At 42.2% G+C, this 22,024-nt stretch overlaps 1 protein-coding gene across 1 annotated transcript in view; it reads right to left on the minus strand.

Moving 5' to 3' along the window:
- Positions 1-22,024, minus strand: part of agbl4 (AGBL carboxypeptidase 4) — a 250,453-nt gene that overhangs the window by 49,679 nt on the left and 178,750 nt on the right. The window contains exons 5-6 of the mRNA XM_008293187.1: positions 4,869-4,958; positions 2,896-3,010 (exon numbers count right to left, since the gene is read on the minus strand). Coding sequence (XP_008291409.1) covers positions 2,896-3,010; positions 4,869-4,958 — 205 coding nt within the window. The remainder of the gene's footprint in view (positions 1-2,895; positions 3,011-4,868; positions 4,959-22,024) is intronic.

Below are 22,024 nucleotides of genomic sequence, written 5' to 3' on the forward strand. Positions count from 1 at the left end.
ATTAAACCTATTGCAAATGATTTAAAGCACCCTGTGGAGCTACGGGCTGCTGGCTGTGGGTGTGTTTCATTTTCCATACTACAGGACCACACAGTGCTCCACCAGGAGAGTCACTATTGTCCAACACATACTACAAATCAAACATAGTATACAAAAAAACACCCGTATGTCCTATTATATGGGCCGGATTTTGCAGTTTGCAAGCCGGCGTTCTCTTCCGGCCATTCTGACCCACAATCCTTTGCACAGTTACGCCACGATGTCTCGCTCCAGTACGAACACGATATTTTTGACTAATTATTTTGTCCCAGTTGTACGTAAACTACATGAAACAGCACCTCCTCCATGAGGGCAGCTGCAGTTTGTACTTAAAGCAAAACAGTATGAGATTGTTGCTGTTTTGTTTTTAATCCTGCGCACACGAACACTTCCTGTTCCACACGTTTAAACGAATCAGCAGATGATGTCGGTCTATGTCTGCAATCACGTCCTCACCTGAGGTCCGGACTATGAAGCAGGACTTGAGGTAACTTTAGGTTTGACTATGATGGCAGCTCAATTCTTATCGTGGTAACTGGAGCAGGTTATGTTAGAAATAACAGATTTATTGACCAATGAGTTCTCTTGGAAAACGTCATCACCATTCCTGATAGATCGTGTAGGGCTGCAGGGTTTACAAGAGTGTTTTCTTTTTAAGCTGTAAGTAATTTCAGAGCCATTTCAGGGCTCTAAATGTGTCTGCAGAGTGATGCAAAACAGAAAGTGATTAAAACACTAAAACCTCAGAGCCTACCCGCTGACCTCATTAGATCTGCTGTCCGTCTAGTTGTGGGTTTGATTTATGCTTTTATATCTGTTGTTGTTGTTTGTTTATAAAGATGGAGGCCATAAGAATGACTGAACTCATCGCCCACAACATCTTTAATATTCGATTATTTATTCTTTAAACAATTTGTCTACATTTGTCGTGTCGAGATACAATCTTCCGCTGCACGATGATAATTAAACTGAACTTTAAATCTTATATTAAAAAAGCAACTAATACACAACAGAGCAGAGATGCTAACAATCCTGTTGGTTTGTCTGCAGCTTCCATTCATGAATTCTGCTGCTGTGCTACTTCAGCTTGTATTTTATTACAATGCTCCTCATATTGGTTTTAGGATGATGGTTTGTTCTTCCTGTGAGAAACTTGCAGCTTTAGATTTGTCCACGTTTGCATCTTTTTCATGTGAACCCACTCGTAGCTGGATTAAGCAACACCGGATTTAGCAAGTTGACACGAGGCCACTGAGCCTGTTTGCAAGTTTAATAAAGCCGGATAACAAAAACATATCCTGGGTTTGCTGGTTTCATAGTACAGGCCTCTGGTGGTTCAGTCTAAATCAGGATTTAGACTTTCTGAACTATCGTCATTTTGCATCATCAGTGACGGATGTAGCGGTGAACAACGGCACATTTCTGCATCTATAATCACATCTTGTGTTGTGTAATTGCAGAACTGCAGGGAGTAACTTACCAACTTTTTAGTTTCACTATACAAAAATGACTAAAAGCACAATCTGCATGGAACATAAATGAAAATCTAAGAATCCAGACAGTTAAATACGACGGCTGACGGTAGATATAAAGTCATACGGAGCAAACAGGAAGTCATTCAGGACACAGACGTCGAGTGGATGTGAATTTGTGAGAGTTTTTTAAGAGAGAAGATCAGATTGAGAAGCATTAAAGACACACAAGATGCACTTTTAACACCATTTTGTTAACAAACTCTAATAAACAATGGTAAATAAATGGTATAAATGACTAATAAGTTAATTTTTTTTGCATGTCTTGCCTTTATTTGGCAGCTGAATTCGAGACCAGCAGCACAGGTAGAACTGAACCCTGGATGCTGTGGTGATGTTGCAGAAGCCCCGACCATCATTCCTCCTACCTTACAGGTGCTGCCGGCAGCCTGTGATTGCCATAATGGGATGTTTACATGTAAGGATGGCCCCTGATCTGCCCTGTTTGTTGTCATGTGCATCTTTGACATTTACTGAAGCCGCTGGTAATGACACAGGAGTTAGTGATACTGCGGGGCTGCTGAGCAGAGCAGCCAGCCGTGAACACAATACTCATCCCAGGTTAACTGCCATTGATTGCTCTGCATGTTTCCATTCCAGTGTGCTCTCCACTGTATCCCGCTGAGGAGGCTGCACACTATTTCTCTGTGTGTGTTTTCTATGCGTGTGCACGTGAGACAGATCAGGAGAGAGGCGCTGGTGGACGTCCATAAATGTGCGAGCGGTGAGGTGAAGGCTATCAATATTCACCTTCTGTCGATACGCTGCTCATCGCCACTCGATGCGAGAGCGAGCTAATGAAAATAGTCTTTAAGCAGCCACCATTCAATAATATCAGTCAGATTGCTGCTGGAGCCACTGAGAGTTCCTGCAAATGTGTGTTTTTTTTTTGTGATGCAGTGACGCGGCAGCACCACTAGATGGCATTCACAAACACGGTGGGAGCTGCTGCTTGATGCTTATCTCAGTGAGCATTAGTATTCAGGGGGATGAGCCTATTAAGTAAAAGGCAATTATGAAGAAGGGAAAGAGAAGAGAGGAAAATAGAGGAGAGGAGGATGCCCACAGAGCTCCAGCAACAGTGTTAAAGACGGAGGGGATGGACAGAGACACTGGCAGCCAGAACAGCCCTGCAGCCAAATACTATCTTCCAACAAATGCACTGCTGTGAGCTATATGAATTAATTAAGCTCCCTAAAGGTGGAGTTAAGAGGATATAATCCCATGTAGCACAATGCAAAACCGTGTAATGTGCGAGTTCTATTTAACGTAGCGATGCGTTCAAATTAAGAATTAAAAACATGCGTAGGCGCTGCGTTCGTACCTGTAGTTGCCCAAGTAGACGCCGTCAGGATTTAGCATGGGGACGATTTTGAAGATCACATGATCTCTGAGGACCTGAGCGACGGGGTGCTGGCTCACCAGGAAGTCAATCACACCTGCAAAACGCACACAAAGACACACACACACACACACACACACACACACACACACACAGAGCGAAATAGACTTGAAAAGAAAACCAAAGGCGGACTGGCAGTTAATTGAGTTTTGAGAAACAAAAGGAGAAGGAAGGACGGCGAGGGGGCATCGTCAGAATCGAGGGAGGAATAGGAGACGTCAAGCCTAAATCGATACAAATGGAATGGAGCTGACGGCGCTGGAAAAACAGAAAGCACACGGCGGGCTAAAAGCCAACTCATCTGATTCATGATGATGTGCACACAAGCAGCAAAACACACACACACGTATAGATAGATAGATAGACAGATAGATAGACAGATAGATAGATAGATAGATAGATAGATAGATAGATAGATAGATAGATAGATAGATAGATAGATAGATAGATAGATAGATAGACGGAGCAGCGGTGGAACGGTGCATTAAATCCGGCTAAAATTGTCTTTCAGGTTCTTGGACTGCACAAGGAGACAATTTCCCAAAAGGTTCCCAGTTTTTCAAGATGCTTTATTAGTTTTGAGTTACCGGAGCTCAGGAGCCAAGGCGCCGCGACCCAATTGTATCTCCAGATTGCGTTTCCTTCAGATATTATGTAGAAACTCGGGTTCTTGTGTCTATTCTCGTACCGCCGCGGCGCCGCGGGTTCAGGCGCGGGGTCACCGCCGTGGGACTCACGGGGAAGTTATGACGCGGTGTTATGTCATTATTGTTATTTTGTTCAATACAAGTCAGAAGAAAAGTTTCCTGGCTATCCTCGTGCATTAAGTAGGTTATTTATCATACATTTTGCATTGTTCAGTTATTTGGACGCTAAAAAGAGGCCATTTTTATTCTGCACATGTTGTTTAGGAGAATGCATAACATCCAGGTATGCAGCACAATCTGCTTATTCTAGTGAAAGAATATCAACTCTATTCATATATGATAATATAATACAAATAAATATAAACAGAAATAGTAAGAAGTAAGTTTAGTGTTTAAAATTAGAGCCAAAACTATCAGCTGATCCTGGGCTGTCACAGATGTCTATAGAAAGTATTCATGTCCTGTGGAAGTTTTTCTATTTTATTGCTTTTCAACGTTGGGTCGTGGTCAGTATGTTTTGGCTTTTTTTTTTTAAATAAGAATTTACAAAAAAGATTCTCTCATGTCAAAGTGAAACCAGAATTAATGAAAATAAAAAAAAATATTAAATGAGTAAAATCATTTTTTTGATGTGAAAAAGTCTTTTTCTCCTACAAAAAAAGACTCTTTCATGTCAAAGTGAAAGCAGATTTCTACAGAAAATTCAACTAATTAAAAATATAAAATAAGTAAAATCTGATTTCACACTAACATTAAAGAATATTTTTGGGAAATCCACTCAAAAAAAAACCAAAAAAAAATGAACAAGAATCAAAAAAAAGGGAAAAATTCCAAAAGCCACACAAAAAACCCGGGGATTAGCATGTTTCGCTGTCTGCAGCACATGTAGCAGGATGACGGCGGTGCAGAGTTAAGCGGCGTCTTCACGGTGAGCTGCTGACTAGTTTGTGCAAAACAAAACTCAAAGTTAATGAAGACTGACTCCATCACTTTCCCTTGTTGACATAACTCCAGCATAGAAACAATATCAGAAGTTCTTGCTCCTTAAAATCCATGATTAGATCCATTAGCTCCGTTTAAATTCATTGTTTTATTAAGACAACAGCTACAGTAAGTATAAATGGAAGAAGGAACTATGCCGTCTAGCATCGTGAATGTGCATCTACACTTTAAACATGCATGATGCAGTGTTATTGGCGTGCACGACCAAACAACCTGCAGGGAACCGACCCGACATTAAAGCTTTACCTTGACAGACAAACGAGGCGGGAGACTCTCCAGGGTGGACGCGAGCTGTGAGGAAGACCAGCTTCTTCTCCCTCTCTGGACTCTGGTGGTCTGCAGGGAGGAAAGGTGTAAAGGAAGGCGTCAGAGAGAGGCCGAGGTGCTGCTGCTTATGCACAAACATCTACAGGACGTATAAAGTGACTAAAATATAAAGTCAGATATACATGCAGCCTGTTAAGAGTCCGGTGCGAGCAGCCGGGTCAGAACACAAGCCGACCCGAGCGTCCAATTTCAGCCAGACACACATGAATCAAACATCAAACCGACACACGGCGCAGAATATTCAAGAGAGCGGGTGAATTATACATCTACAGGGTCAGGATCCGCCTGCAACAGGTGTGACCCCATAAAGGTGTTCTTTGAGTGAAGTCTTCTGTTCTGGCTCCACACGTCTCTCCTGCTCTGCCTTTAGATGGTGTTGGACCTTCCTTCAGTATTTCCAGTCTGTGTACTGGTGTGCCATACGTACGGGTTTATACAACTTTCATACAGCTGACAGAGTTTGTAAAACAGGCTTCAGACTCTTTCCCGAAACTTCAGACATTTTGTTCTGCATGCCGGTGACGAGAACTTCTACATCTTCTTACATCCAAATCATCGTAAATTTTTCATCGGACGCCTGCTGTGAGATGTTTAAGTGTAAATCCCAGAGTTGGTGTATTTGAAGCCAGGATCAAAAAGACAGAAAGTGCTTCACTTTTCAGGCCAAATTAACCTTTAAGTGGAGGAGGATGCACTCAGCTCTGATACTTCTGTTGATATTTGCAGGATCCTCCTCGCTCGTATTCAAAGCGAGCCAAAGGAACAACAGAAAGACAAGCTGCATCCGTTCCCAGCCCGGTTTAAAACCACACGGGTCAAAGTTGAGCTGTTTTCTTGGCCAGTGTTTCTCTTCTAATCTGCTGCTGCTAATGGATGAAAGTGATTGTGTGCCTCATTGCTATACACAAACTTAATATCTTATTGATTCCTCCACCCTCTTGTGCTGAGCAGAGAAAATGCTAATTAGCAACAGGCTATGCACCTTTCCTTCCCCTTAATTCCAATTTAACCTCAGAGCGATGTGAGCGTGAACGTACACGTGTGTCTGTCGGAGTAGTTAGGGGTCGTAAACAAAAAAAGCATTGTTCCATTTAAGTACTCTGCCTCTGATTTTATTTCGCTTTTTCCTCCCTCTGCCCTTCACAGAGACAAATGGCTTTGCCATTCAGGAGTCTCCGCGGAGCGCGGCAGGCCGTTTGTTGTAAATGTGAGTGCTTGCGGTTTGGCCGGCCGCTGGGTGCTCGGTGGCTGTGAAATTCCATCACTTAGAAATTCTACTTTGGCCTCGACCCCGGGCCACCGCACGGACTCCCGATACAAGAGCACGGCCAGGACACACACCACGACGCAGCACACACTGTACAGCGCAAAGCTGCAGTCGGAGGCAGACGTACACACACAGACATCCTCCCTACAGTAAAACCAAGAACCCAGAAAGTTGTGAGCCAAACCAGAGGCAGCTGCCAAGGTCCCGACTGTCGGGGAATTCAACCATCATGGCCATGCTACATTTAGTCTCAGTGCTAGTGTGCCCTTGCTGCTTCATCAAAACAATCTCTTCCAGCAGGCTCCTGGAGCTTACAATGGATGTACTGTTTATCCCACATCGCTCTGTGTGTGTCTGTGTGGGTGTATGTGTTCTTACACAACTGTCTTAGTGAGGACCACTCTGAGCGGTAGACCATCACTGTGAGGACATTCAGGGGAAGTGAGGACCTTCTGGCTGGTCCTCGTCCCTTCAAAGGGCCGTTTGAGGCTTAAGGTCAGAATCAGATTCAGGTGAAGGTCGAGGTTAAGCACTGACTGTTAGCATGAGAGGCTAATGATGCAGATCATCAATAAAAGTCTTCACAGAGATAGCTATACCAACATGCATGAGTGTGTGTGTGTGTGTGTGTGTGTGTGTGTGTGTGTGTGCGGCTGTGTCTCCTCAGGGCTCTCACAAACGCTCCCCAAGTAGCTGTTGTGTTTATGTGTCTGTATCTCTGCTTCCTCTGTATCTGGCTGTGCGCAGCCAAGCATTGTAGCACAAAATTAAGTCCCACTATTCCATAGGCACTCCAGCACCCACAGGGAACCTGAAGGAAGCCAGCACCGCCAGCTCAGCTATATGTAAAGGAAAATCAAATTTTGGCTCAGGTGTAGGTGACACGTAACGGCAAGGTGAGGGTCAAGCTCTGGTCTCAGGAGTGCAGCGATGCAGCGGCGTCGCCTGACCTCAAGGTGTCAGTAGAGATCAACAGCCGGGGGGGCGGCTGGGAGAGAGACTGACAGAAAAAGAGCAGCAGAGACAGAAGTAAAGGATAAAGAGAAGGCAAAGGATCAGACTGAAAGGTAGCTTTCTAAATGATCTAACCCTCTTTCCTGGAAAAAAAAAAAAAAAAGGAGGCGATCGTTTTGGTCTGTGTCTGCTGACAGGTTTCAGAAATTGTTGTAAGAGAGAAAAGCGACAACAGCAGAGCTTCAACAATGAAATCCTCCCATGAAGAGTACAACAGAGCTGAATGTCACAGCGGCATCACTGTCATTTCATCCAGAATTAGAGTTTGAACAACAAACAGTCCAACACATTTAGTGTTCAATGATACAAAACGGAAATAAACCCAGAGCTGGAATCAGCCAACGTTTCTGGCATTTTCAATGATAAATGACTTTAATGGTTAACTAACGATCCACACACATAAAAAAAACAACAATCTGTCAATTGATTAACTGATTAATTAACTAAACATGATAATCCTCCCGTATGCTGTTTAAAAACATTGAATTCAAGGTCACGGCCACGAAAACTGGCGCGATATACGACGTTTTAATCTTCCCTCGTCGACTGTGTTCGTGCTGCGCTGACGAAGCCGCCACATGTGCTGGGAAAAGACGCCGCGAGCGTCTTCTGCTCTGTAATTTAGAAAGGAAGAATCACGCAGTCTGGTCAAGAGCTTCCGCAGCTTAACAAGTGTTTCTCCTAAACCAAAGATAAACAGGGGAGTATGGTGATATGGCAGAATCCGGGCCGGATTGGCAGAACGAGGCAGAATTTCAGTTATTTTTTGTTATAAAATATCACAAGTAATCAAATTTCCAACACTAACACATTCTGTTTAACTTTGTGAAATGGAGTCGCATTCCTCCGACTACATAGTCTCGCTGTGAGTCTATTTTATGCTCATATTTGCAGATTAGCCGATTTCATACCGCTCTGTTCTTTCTGCTAATACTGTATCACACTGTAAACTACATTTTCTATGTGCATATTTGTGTAGTTTGCACACGTACATGCTCTGTTCATACTGCTAATAGTGCTGATAATGTGTATATCTTAGCATGTGCATACTGCTCTTATAGGCACTTAGATATTTTACATTATGCTGCACTTTTAGCTAGCTGCTAACCTGCTGTCTGTTCTGTTTTATTATATTTTATTGTATTAACTTTCACACTTACTATATGTAGCTGTGCATGTAGTCTAATTTTATTTATTTTTTGTCTACTTTGTTGTGCTTTATTTCCCTTTTGGCATCAATACAGAACTCTATCTACAGTTTACATATGCAGGCGTCCCAGCACTTGTGTGGTTTAAATCCTTCTGCTGCTCCTGAGAGGCCACGTCTCTCAATTATGAACCTCTTTAACTTCACATCATCGCCGTTTCTCCACGGGCCTGTCGCAGCAGCTCGGAACATGGCTGGGGAAAATATATATATATATATATATGAGATTTGAGAGAAAAGACGGCTAAAAAAAGAAATGAGAACGTGCAGGACGGAGGTGTATCGCTGTAGTAGGACGGTGCAGGCTGAGCAAAGCGGGAGGAGGAGGTGGAGGAGGTGGGTGACAATGAGTGAGTGAAAGTGGCAGAGGCAAAATTTATGCCCACACTTCCAAATCAAAGTGCTCCCTCAGCACATTTCTCACCTGCCAAAGTCACGCGCTGCACTGTATGGCACATTACTGCTCATTCTCTCGCAGCTCGCCAAGAGGAAATAAAAAATTAAAGGATGTCAAACCGCGATCGGCTCTGATAAATATGTAAATTACCGGCGGAGAGGAAAAAAGTGTCGGTGAAAAACAACATAAATCTGATGGATTCTGAAGGTCAGGCCCGATTGTGCCGGTCAGCTCTTTCTGTGACAGCAGTCTCGGGAACTTTGGGTTAAATCTTATAAGTTGACATGATGTAATTAACTGAGGTCTTCTTCATCATTCCTCCTCGGCGGGGACAAAGGGAGCCCTGTCAAGACCTTCTTCCAGACATGGCATATATTTAAATACATTTACCGACTTTAAAAATAAATGCGATTCCAGACGACGGAGGTAGAGTTTGCCAGATTTTTTAATAACATTTCATGTCCAAACTAAACTGCGCGACTACAGATATGCTACCGGACACTGGACAGCATCTTGAGGAGGGACGTCTCTGTTGAGGCCTTTTTAAACGGATCGATATCGACTTTATTGAGCACCAAGTCTTTGTCGTAAAGGGAGAACACAATTTGTGGACGGACACTAGAGACGTGGATTTTGAATAGTTGTCCTAATCAATAATCTGAAGCACTATTAACCAACAATTGATCGGTAACACAAATAAACACAAGTGACATCTGTCTTGTGCTAATATTGCTGTTTCAGTCAACTGGGATACAACATGGGCCACAAAAGCAGCTCCATTTAGGCCAACTCATGCTTTAGGGTTCATACCACAAGCACATCGACTGCACATGTAAGATGTGACGCTTTAAAAAAAAAAAAAAAGGCGAACATGGAGATTGATGTTGCAGGACTTTGGAGGCGCTTTTATTTGCACATGCTTTCCATTGACGGTGCAAAAATGGGAAGTTTTAAATTCTCCAGAAACCCTGTGCGACGTCAATCCACTGGGCTCGAACACATCAAACAATATTTACCAACACAAGAAGCTGCTACGTCCTGTAAGTTTGCCTCAGATGTTTTTACTGAGTTCGATATAAGGCGACATGTAACCGTCTACGTGGAGCTGCTGTACGAAGTGCGGGCCTGTGTCCCATCTATCTGCTTGCACAAATTGACCCAAAAAATCTCTTTTAAAAACAATTTTTTTCAATCCTGTCAAGTCATAAACACATGCGCTCTGGCTGGAGGTCATGAAGCGTCACAGAAGTCTTGGTCATGGTGTCCATTGTTAGCTAAACCCCTACAATGCTCTTTACCTGCCAACATGAACTTCCTGGAGTCCACGTGACCACCTCCTCTGGTTGCTCCTACATTAAACACTAGGAGGCGCCACCTGGTGGAACAACCAGGTAGTGCAACTAATCTACAAGACATTTTCTGACATGCATGTAGAGAATACAGGTTTTGGTCGGTACATCCTTCCCTCTCTACACGACATTTCAGACAACTGACCAACTAGAACTTTAGGGTCATGACCACCTGCACAACATTAAGGAACAACTTGGATGCAGAAATGTAGTTGTTAAGAGTACACAGTGGAATGATTTTAATAACTTTAATGCATTTCAAGTGTGTATTATCGAAGACAATGGTATCAGATTGGGACTCAGATTGGACTGGGGCCCAAAGAAAATGACCTTAACATCCCTAATCTTGGGTTTTATATTAAACCAGATGAAATATGAAACAGCTAAACTCTTTGGCACACTGCAGGGAGGAACAATGTGCTCCAATATATACTGCACTCCTGCTCCATACACACACAGTGATACAACAATAATAAAAAAAAAACCCAAAAAACAATGTCGGACCAGCCACAGCTTTATACCACATTATAGCAGAAGTCTCCAACCAAGGCCTCCCTATATCACCCCCAACTCTCTGCTCTGTGGATTTTACACTGTAATAAATTAGCCTCACTTTGGTGAGAAGGCAACAAGACACGCTTGACGCTCTGCTCAGCGCGTCATATCGAGGATGGGCGCGAGCTGTAAATTGTCACTGGCGTTAAATTTATATAGAGCCTTGGGACGAGATGCAGCGCTGTGTACAGCCCAGCTGAGTGAGCCCCAACAAGCATCAAAGCACCTCTTCACACCCGCCTCGCTCCAGCCGACACCAACACCACCACCACCACCACCACCCCGCCGCCGCCACCACCTCAAGGACAAACAGAGAGCGGGAGCAAGAAGAAGGAAGAAAAAGAGGGATGGGGATATGTGCTGAAGTGCAGAGGGCTCTAAAGTGATAAGAGTTTTATGATGCTGTTTTCTTCCGCAGGAATTGACCAGGTCCCCGACTTGGATTTCTTTTTTTTCCACAGTGCATGTATGTGTGTGTGTGTGTGTATGTGTGTGTGTGTGTTTGTGTGTGTTTGTGTCTGTAGGTGCTGGAGAGCCTGTGGCGTGTCTCAGATTTATTCAGCTCATCTTATTGTGGGGAGGCCGGGGCGCTGCCAAGGCCTCCTCACACATCCATAAAGCATCCCCTGTCACTTCACACAGCACACATTACACAGCTAAACTCTGTGAGAACAGGGGCGGAGAGCAGGAGGGCAGGACGACACAAAACAGAAAAAGGCATGAGCAGCTAATTGTCGTAAAATGTGGCTCCTCTGAATTGAGAGTATTTACAGACAGATGACTGATAGAAAGAAAGAACAAAGAGAAGCAGCAGAACAACACATGAAACTTTGAAATCTCTTTACTTCAGCTATACCATCATTTCTTTACCTGCCTCTTAACCTCCTGCTGTGTTGTGGAGGAATACCATAGCATTAGATTAGACGCCTGTATTAATCTCCAGTGGCGAAACTCATTTGCCACCGATCCGACTCCTACAAACAAACAAATGCAGACGCTGCCTTCACAACAACCGCATCAGAAAGCCATAAAAAGCCATTTCAGACCTGATTAACGGCTGAAGGGTGTGAAGGATCAATACTGTAACTGAAAGTAAAAAATCTGACCGCTGCTGAGACAAAAGACCTTCTGAGCAGAGCACATCAGGCATCGCTAGTCGCTCACTGAATGAGGTTTTGGTAAAAGATGAACCTTGAATGCATCTGGTTCTGTTTTCTGCAGTGACTGCGCGGTAAGGCCGAACTCTGAGCCTGTTTTAAATCATCTATACGAAGAAGCTTCATGTTAATGTCAAGAAAAACAATCTTAACTGATGATATAAAAGCTATTCTGATACTTGAAGGCACCACCTGTAGACTGGTGGATAAAAACACAACTAAATGTCCAACTAAACCTTTATTTGTAATGTACCACATTCATGTTCGACCCTGTGTTTTACTGCTTCATAGTCGCTCCTTTGAAGCTAACCAATCATATACTAGATGTTATATCATCCTGGTAACCCAGAAATTAAAGGTGAAGCTTCAAACCCACATCTTAACCCAAATACAAACAAAGGAAGCAGAGGATTGGTTGAATTCCAGTTTAGATGTAGGTGAGGTTTTCTATAAGGAAAGGAATAATCAACATATGCCGCAGATCAGATCAAAAAGAAATGCAAAGGTGCTCGAACATTCCAGCGTTTTATATTATATTAAAACAGCACTTCCTGTTTTACATTACACAATAAAGCACTGTTGGGGTTTATACATGGACATGCTCTTATTCTGAAATTAGAACAGGAAGCAGCAACTTAACACTTGTAACGTCAGAACAAGCTCTTTATTTTCCCAACTTGACTGCAGGAATAATTCAAACCAGACAATAAACATCCACTATGCTTCATGACGTGTGTCGAGCTTCTGGGTGGCTTCAGGTTAATTAGCATGACAGGTGGGCTCGTTAGCATAATAAGCACAGGTAGAAGCTACCGTCTGAACCCAACTAACTAAAGAATATAAACATGACAACAGCATTAATCACACAGAATCCTTGGCAAATACTTTCTCAGAAATCAGATTAACTGTATTTTAACATAAACTATAACCTGAACATATGTATACCTTTGAGACCTTTTCTACAGACAGACGACTTCGTCATAACTTTGCATCTTAAACTTTGACCTTCTCAGTCTGTCGTCTAAAACAAGTCGATGTGCTCTTGGTGGTTGAAGCTTTTAGACTCATACGAGGCACCGTGAGGGTCAGAACGGCCAGAAAAGCATGTTGGCTTACACACTGCCAAATCTGACCGGATGTAGTCAGACACCCGCACATTTCTGGCGTCCTACATTTAACAGAAACCTTCTCCTGGCTCCCACCCTCGCTCCTGATGGAGGAAGTTGCTCCACCAGTGTGGGAGTGCAGTCGGGCTGCAGAGACATGAAGCTATTTAGAACTTTTGTGAGCGCAAAATCTCAAAATGCTGACTGTTAAAAAACTGACCAGCAGAGAGAGAATCAAAAGGAAAAAAAAAATCCAAAACCAGGAACATGACAGAAAGTTGATGCTTCATTAGATGGTGGAGATCCACAGTTCTGAACCACAGCCAGGAGGAAAATCTCTCAGTCGGCTTGTTGAGAACTTTTTTTTTGAAAAGTACAGTAAAGCTGCTTCTGTTGGAGAACTCTTTGCTGCGGCTGCAACATTTTCTGATGAACGAAGGCCCTCCTGAGCCACCCAGCGGACTTCATCGAGGTAAACTTGCATCATGAGTCAGTAAACTGCTGCTGTGGGTCACTGCGATGCTTCGCCACCGACTGGATGATTTTTCAACGTGTCACAATCCGACTCGCGGGTCGTCGTGACGGACCGGTGACCCGTCCAGGGTTCATCCTGCCCCTCGCGACCCTCCACACGATGGAGCAGCAGGTCGTGCTGACGGAGTGATGGATGGATGCACGTCAGGGTTCATCCCGGTGGAACGTTTTCCCGCACATCAGGCAAAGTTGGGTGCAGCAAAGTGGATTAGAGGCTGTTCTGCAGTCGAAATGCTAATTGAATCGGAGGCGTCGCTGATTGATGTCACGGCCGAGATACAAACTCTGGAAGTCGGCTCAGTTCTGAAGGACCGAAAGACACGGCGTTGGAATAAACGTTCACACGCTGGAGCCTGTATGAAAGGAGGGAAATGACGTAGTGATGTCCACGTTTTCTTAGATTGTTCTGCTACAACTCAGCCGCTGTTTCTTCCAGCGGGATTATAGAGAGAAGAAAAGGAAAGTCTGATGGCAGAATCATGTTTTCCATTTAGGTAAAGCAACTGTTTAGTTCAAGTTGACTTATTTTATAATTAACTTGCAGCGACGCTCACTTGAGATGATTTCAGATGATGTAACTTAAAGCAGCGGCATTAGTATGACTTGTTAATTTAATTCTGTGTTTCCACAAATTGCAGCAATTCTTTCTGTTTCAGTTCACAACCTGCAACAGTGATTATATGATGACTGATCATCAGTGATTGTCCCCATCCGACCACCATCCTGGATTCTTTGTCTCTCTGGCAGGTTTGTCCTTCAAAGTGAAACAGCTCCAGATGCTTCAATCAATAAATTGAATTGTCAGGTGGATGCAAGAAGACGACAAAAGCCAGTGAGACAAAAGCAGAGGAGGACAGAGAGCCATGCTGGATGTCACCACCTCCAGGTGTCTGCAGGGCGAATCCTCCTCCACCTCTAAAGCCTTCAACTCCTTCACTTCTCTCCGTGTCTTTGGCCATCGTGAGCATCTCGGGTTGTGTCTGTAGCTGAAGAGTGCAATCAGAAGCAGAGCGGTGGTGGTCAGAGGTGTGTCTGAGTGTGGGCCTGGGGAGAGGATTACAATGGCCACGCTGAGCCTCTCCGATTGGCATCACATCCAGACGGAGAAGGGAGGGACGGAGGGACGGAGAGAAAAGAAAATTGGGAGAGTCATAAAAGGGACGAAGCGAGACGGAGAAATAAAGGGAGGGAAGAAAGAGCCGGAGAGCAGAGTGGGAGCAGAGGAAACCCTTGAGAAGACAGCATGTAAATACGCCAACGGCGGGCCTCTTAAGTGGAGATGAAGAGGCGGCAGGATAAAAAGCTCTGAGCACTGTGTGATTATGGATCAATTTGCCGCAATCAAGCCCCCTTATGGCTGGTCCCTGTGAAATGGAGAGATTTCTGCTCCTCAAGGGCGGCCGTGATGACAGTGGAGGTCACAGACGACGGGAGTGACGGAGGCAGACGACGGAGGGAAGCGTTCGGTCCTGAACGAGGTGCTGGACAGACGTCAGGATTCCAGCTTTAATGGAGAGGTGATGGTGAAACACAGGCCGCTGGACGCCAACGGCCGGCGGGCGGCGTGAGCTCTGGTCCTGTTGGGTCACCAACGAGCAGATCCTGTTTCATCCACTGTGAAAATGTTTTAAATGGCAGAGCGGGGCGTCGCTGCCCTATGGAAAGGTCTGGACGGTTCACCTCCCAAAGAGGAGGTCAGATGTTTGCTGTGCAGCGCTGATACTCACACTGATGACCGGCTGCACCGACACACCTGGAGGACACTCCTGAACCACTGCAGTGAGGAGGAAGCCACTGATCTGAGCAGCTCAGCTGAACGAAGCCAAACATGATCCCTGCTGCTGCTGTTTCAAGATAAATATATTTATCTGACTCACTATGAGGTCAAATTATCAAGTTCTTAAAGCATAAAATAAGAATATTTATGAAGATATTTGTGGGAATTTCAGCTTGACATCAACATTTCTTTACAGTTCCACCACTGTCAGCAGGTTTGTTCACGATTTGAAATTTGAACGACAATATCTCAGAAACTATTAAAGATTAAAACCCAAAGATTTCACTGTTATTTCTCATCATGCCATTGATTCAGAATGTGCAGTATTAGACAAGCAGAGAGGAATGTGAAATAAATAAAAGCCGTCATGAAAAGTCCCACAATGGAGCTCACATCGACAAAAACACTGATGACAGAACCAGTGATAGTTTCTGAACCAGATTTAGCTGCGCGTCACAAAAATGCAAAACAAAACAGAACATGCAGAATACTTTATAATAGGACATATTTGATCACAAAGTTGAAAATAAAGTTATTTTTTTGGAATGTTTATAACTGACTGAACAGAGGACAAGTTGTACCACAAAAACAAAGAGTTTCTGAGTTTCAAAATAAAAGCTAAACATATTCTACATGTGGTCCAGAACTTATCACTGGTGCTCTTCTGCATTATCAGTATTTTTGCTTATGTTTGCTCAAAGACTTCTCACGCCTACATTGTTTTTTTTAATATTTCATCTCACCCCTGATCAGATATTATTGGATCTATTTGCAGATTCTGAATCAATGACATGATGAGAAATAACTTTTTTTTGCTTTTGTCTCCAGATGTTGTCGTTCAAACATCATCTCGTACTTCAACGTGTGAAAGAAATAAAGTGGGTCGACGGGTAATTTAAATATAACTTGGAAAATATTTGATTTATCAAATGTGAAATTATTCCCCAGATGCCGTTTTAAATATCTCAGTTCATAATAAAAGCATTTCAAGTCAACCAGAGCTCGCCCCCTGGTGATCCGAGATGGAACAACCTCATTTATATTTAAATAACATGAGAGCAGCATCCATGTCTGTAGATAAATAAATAAGTACTGAGTCTGAAATGTGGTTCCAGGCCCAGAAGATGTCCAGATTCTGTCTACTGTGTGTCTGGAGCCCTTTTGTCTTCAGCAGCAGCAGCATCATGACTTCCTTCATGGCTTTCAGAAGCAGCCAGTATCTCTTACAGTCACACTGTGGCACAAAAAGAAGAAGAAGAAGAAGAAGAAGAAGGAGGCCTGTAAGTGTCGAGCGTGACAGACAGTCGGCGTAGAGGGCGAGACAGAGATCCACTAAAGAGAGAGACAAAGAGGGAGCTCTGTCAACTATCAAAAGCAACGGGCGCCTTTTAGCGATGCGATACGGACGTCTGGCGCAAAGTCAGAGGCGGCGACTGCTCAGGGTTTCAAGGCATTGGTCACAGGCCGTTCTCAAACCCTGACTTCTCCTCTCTGGGCTTCAGAAAATGATGACAGGAGGAGAGGAACATAAAACGGAGGGATGGCTGGTCTGCGCGCGGCGTGATACAGAATCAGAGGCAGCCAGTAATAGCCTTTTTTGAAGAATGCGCCACTGAACTTTAAGGGCCGTCTTGCTTGAAAGGACAAGTTACAAATAGGAAGAAAGGCGAGGGAGAAATGATTTCCCAGGGATATACCCCCCGCCGAGCTGCCCTATCGCGCCTCCACAGTGGAGGAGCGCGTCCGTCCGTGTGCACGCGTGTGTGTGCGTGTACTGTACATGGCTGCGTGTTTGGAGAACATGCTACACGGAAAGGAGAAAAAAAAAAAAAAAAGATGGCGGCGTGAAAACCACCTCCACCTGCTAAACGTGGTTCAGACAGAAGCTGAAGAGCAGCCGGATGTACGGACAGAACCGGCGCCGGCTGCTTTATTACTGCAGCTCTTCCTTCCTATCAATAATTTCTGAGCCACAACAATCCAGGCGGCCCGAGGTAGACAAGCAGAGCATCCCAGCTTTAATAACCACCGGCACACCTCCAGCCAGGGCTGCACGCCGACGCTTCACTTCACGTTTTATTTTAACCAACAAAAAAAAAAAAAAAAGACTCAAACTGTAAATAACATCCGCATCAAAAAACACAATTTTTAATTTTATTTTTACAAATAGTTCCTTTATGATATATTTGCCTTCAAAATTACGTTGCTTTACTGTGATTTACTTCTTTTTACTTTAAAAATAATAATTAAAATTAAAACTAATTACAGGTATTTCCCATTACCCAAAAGAAAAGTTATTTATATTAAGGTTTGAAGCTATTTCTACTAATTACATTTTACAGTTTTTGTTATTTTACATCCAGTTCAATCATAGAAAAAAGTAGTAATTACATATTTTAAAAAAACTAAATAATAAATAATGGTCACATCAAAAATCACAAATATCATCATTACTTTACTTTACATAACTTTAATAATATCTAATTTAATTTTAATCATTATTTGAAAGAAAATCATTTATTTTAAGGATTGCTAAATATTTTTTGTAAACTGATTTTCCCTGTTTTGTTGAATTTGTCAAAAATCTTTATAGCTAATATTTCCTTTACTATGTGTGACTATAAACTTTCACTGTTTCATTGTTTTTATGCATTTAAATCAGAAAACAATAATAATAATTTGCAGATATTTACAGTTTTTTTCTGAAAGACTAAGTTTCTATTAACGATTTAAAAAATGGTCAACTGTTTTGTACAGATTTGCTCTGTTTTCCTGTTTTGGTTTATTACAGACAATAAAATCACAGGAAAAATGTAATTCACACAGCAGCTGTAAAAACAAACAAAAAACAGCCCAAAGCTGTAGCTGAAGATCCAGAAATCTATATTTTTATAAATGGTATTTTGTTAATTTATGTTTAATCATAATATTACACTAGTTTTCACTGTATTTAAATTAATAAAAACAAATAGAAATAATTTACAGATGTGCTGTTATTAACAAGAAAAACCATTACGGACAGAAAAATGGTAAATCATTTTTTAAATTGTTAATACGGGTTTTTCCTGTTTTGCTACATCTGATAAAATCACTGAAAAAAATGTCTTAATTACATGCTATCTATAAAAACAAACAAACAAACAAAAAAACAAACAAATATAAAACAAAACAAACGACCAGAATCTATAAATAACGTCCACATCAACAGTCACTATGTTTAGATTCAGTAATTTGTTCCTTTACAGTCTGTGGCTGTAAAATGATTTATTGTCCTTAAATACGCTAAAAAATTAACTTACAGGTTATTTTACAGACATTTGTTGTGATTATAACTGATTTTATAGGTTTTAAACGTGACAGAAACGTTGCTCTGTCGTTTTCTAACGCCGTTGTTTTCAGATTTTCACAGTTTTCCTACAGTTTTTATATTTTACAGCAAACATTAAACGATAAAAGTTATTTTACATCAACATAAAAGCTGCTGGATGTTTGCTGATCAATGTTTTAAATGCATTTCTGTTCAGATCTTCCTGCTTCCTCGTCTCTTATCTTTCTTTTGTTCTTCTTCTCCTCACACTCGTACCATCCACTCGCGTTTAGCGGCGCGTGGACGATGTGGACGATGTGGACGATGTGGACGATGTGGACGGCGTGCACGCGGCCATGTGTGCACTGCGGCATCAGCTCTGCTCGGCGGCGACAATGTCATTCAGCAGTTTAGTAACAGGCCATTAGCTCGTTAATACCAGTCTAATGGGCAGTCTGCTATTTTAAAAACACGGCCATGTTCGTGCCATTAACAGCCACTTAGCGCTCGACTGGAATCAACAGGCCGCTGGGACGCAGGAAACAATAACAGAATAACAATGTGAGGACGCGGCGCCGCTTCCTTTATTTACCACAGTTTGGATTCAGCTGCTTCACCAGCTCACACCTGAGACGTCTGACAGGAAGCAAACCTGGAGAAGTCCCAGTTTTTATAAGATATGATACCAGAACGGTGTAAAACAGCAAAAACATGTCAGACGTAGAGGTTGTTTTTGCATTTAATCATGTCTACAAACACAAATCTGTTGTTTTATTTCATTTATCTTTGATAATAAAATAAAATCCACATATTTGCCTTATTTACACGCTGAAACGGTTACTTAACAAACGTTCCCTTTTTGCTCCTGTCAGTTTTAATCACTGTGGGCTCATTTGTTTTACTGTAATATAAAGTTCTGCACCTCTGTGGAAACAGAACAACCAGGACCAGAACTCAGAGACGTCCTCTGTGCAGCAGGACACAGTCATACTGCCACAAATCGTAAAAAATAAGTTAAAGTTGAATTATTTAGATTTTTTTAGTTTACAAAAAAGTAAAATGACCTGAAATAAACATACATGATATTTTTCCAAGTGCTCACATAAAATACATTTTAAAAAAAAACATTTTGCTGTATTTAAAGCAGCAAAAAAGATAAAAATTTACAGACATTTAAAAATATTTTTGCAAAAATGTTTACATGTAAGTTGAAAAGTGGCTAAAAATATATATATATATGAATAAAAATTATAAAAATCGTTGTTTTACAGACTTTCCCTGTTTGTTAAGTTGCAGATGATAAAATCACATAAAAAACTACTAATTTATCTTTTAAAAAATCTATATTTTTTATAAATAGTAATATTTTTTAATTGTAAAATTACTCTATTTTAGTCTGTTGAAATCAGAAAAAAAATCATTAATTTACAGATGTTAGGTATTATTTGAAAGAAAAATTCTCTATATATTATAATAATTGAAAAATAGTTTTAATCATATTTACAAAATTTCTCGGTTTTGTTAAATTACAATAATATCTGGTAAAATCATACAAAAAAGTTTTAATATACATGTTTAAAATAAATAAATAAATAAAGTGGTTGGAACATTAAATTCCTTAACATATGAATCTCCTAAAAATGTCATTATTTACAGATTTCTTTTGCATTAAGTCGTGTTCTAACGTTTTCTGGCAGAACATTTCCACAGTTTCTCTTCCACTTCTCTGCAGCATCACGTTGATAATTAAATGAAAAGCGCTTTAAAACGTGTCGATATAAATAAATATAAATATAAACGCTGCTTGATGTTTGATAATCACACATTTAAATAAATGCAGCAGACATGACAAACTGCAGCCTGCAGCTCCGTCTCATTCCAGTTTAGCATCTCAAAGAGAAGCAGCAGCTCTCCTCTGAAGTCTGAGAGGACGAGCCGGAGCAGGAAGTCCTGCGAACCCGGGCTCCATGTCGGCGTATCAATGGCCTCCATGCGCTTTGAACTCGGCTGCGGTTGTGTTCGGCTCTTTAGCGACTTCCAAAGCTTTCAGCGGACGATCAGTAACGGGCGTGTCTCTAGCAGACACTTGTCCACGCTGAAGACTTTGTTTGGTTCTGAATGTTTCTGAGGACTCGTCTTTCAGGACTCGGCACCTTGACAGCCGTTCTCATCGATCCTGAAAGTCTCACGAGCTCATTTTTATTTCGAAAATTAAAAAAAAAAAGTCCAACGTCTGCGTCTCCTGTAGCTGCCAAACGGATTAACCTTGGTGTAGTTAGAAGGCGGCTGCTCTTATAGACGCTATCGGCTGTGATGACGTCCTCAGACGTACGAGGCTTTGCAGAAACATCTTCTTACATTTAGACACTCGGACAAACACAACTCGTTTGTCTGCATTTTGAAAAGCTTTACACGTACATTTTGCTGATCTTAAACCTGCATTAGTTGGACAAAGACAACTTTCAGGCCTAGAAAATGCAAAACCAACGAGTCCTCCGAGCCGGACCAGTCCAGTACCAGCTCCACAGACGGGCTACCACACAGAGGAGCGCTGACAGACTTTCCATTACGCATCGATTACTCCTCCTACAATCACACATAAGGCTAAAAAAAGTTCCTTTTAGTTGCAGATGGAGCTCAGCGTCCAGCTTCCTGCATTAACACACAGACCACAGATGAACCGTTAGCATCAGGCTAATACAGCAGAACCCAGGTCTCTCCCATCATCAGCACAGGGATTGTTTTTTTTGAGCTGAAGTGTTTGCACAGTAAAATAAAGGCTCTGATTGAACCCGCGGCTAAATTGACATGTTTTGGTTTTGTTTATGTGATTTAAAAAGGTAGAAAAAAAAAACCCCACTAAGAGTTTCTCCGTCTCTCTAATCTCTCTGTAAGTTAACTTGAAAGGATTTAAACGCAGCGTAACACCTGCTGCTAATACAGCTCCCCGATAAAGCCCACATCAAATGTCTCCGATAGCATCGCCGCTTATCTCTGCAAATTAAATGACTTATATGGAATATAGAAGAGAGAAGAAAAAAAAAGAATATTTGGATTCTTGTACAACTGCTAAAAGCAAAAAGAAGAAGAAGTGATGTAGGGGAGCTGAGGACTGGAGGAGGACAGAGTGTGAATCCAGATGAAGAATCGAACGAACACTTCGAGTCGAACCTCCGACGTGGAAACGAACTCGTACGATTTAATTCAAACGAGCAGCGAAGCGGTAATTAAGCCTCACGCCGCCGCCGCCGCCGTGTTTCCTTCCTCCTCCCACTTCTGACGCAACGGCTCCATGACGGACGCTTCCTTTTTTTTTTAGGATTAACGTGGTTGCCATGACAACGTGTGGGGCTGCGTTGGAATGGATGCGAGTGTGTGTGTGTGTGTGTGTGTGTGTGTGTGTGT

Source organism: Stegastes partitus, unplaced genomic scaffold (genome assembly GCF_000690725.1).
Source record: "Stegastes partitus isolate 25-593 unplaced genomic scaffold, Stegastes_partitus-1.0.2 Scaffold864, whole genome shotgun sequence".
Lineage (NCBI taxonomy): Eukaryota > Metazoa > Chordata > Actinopteri > Pomacentridae > Stegastes > Stegastes partitus.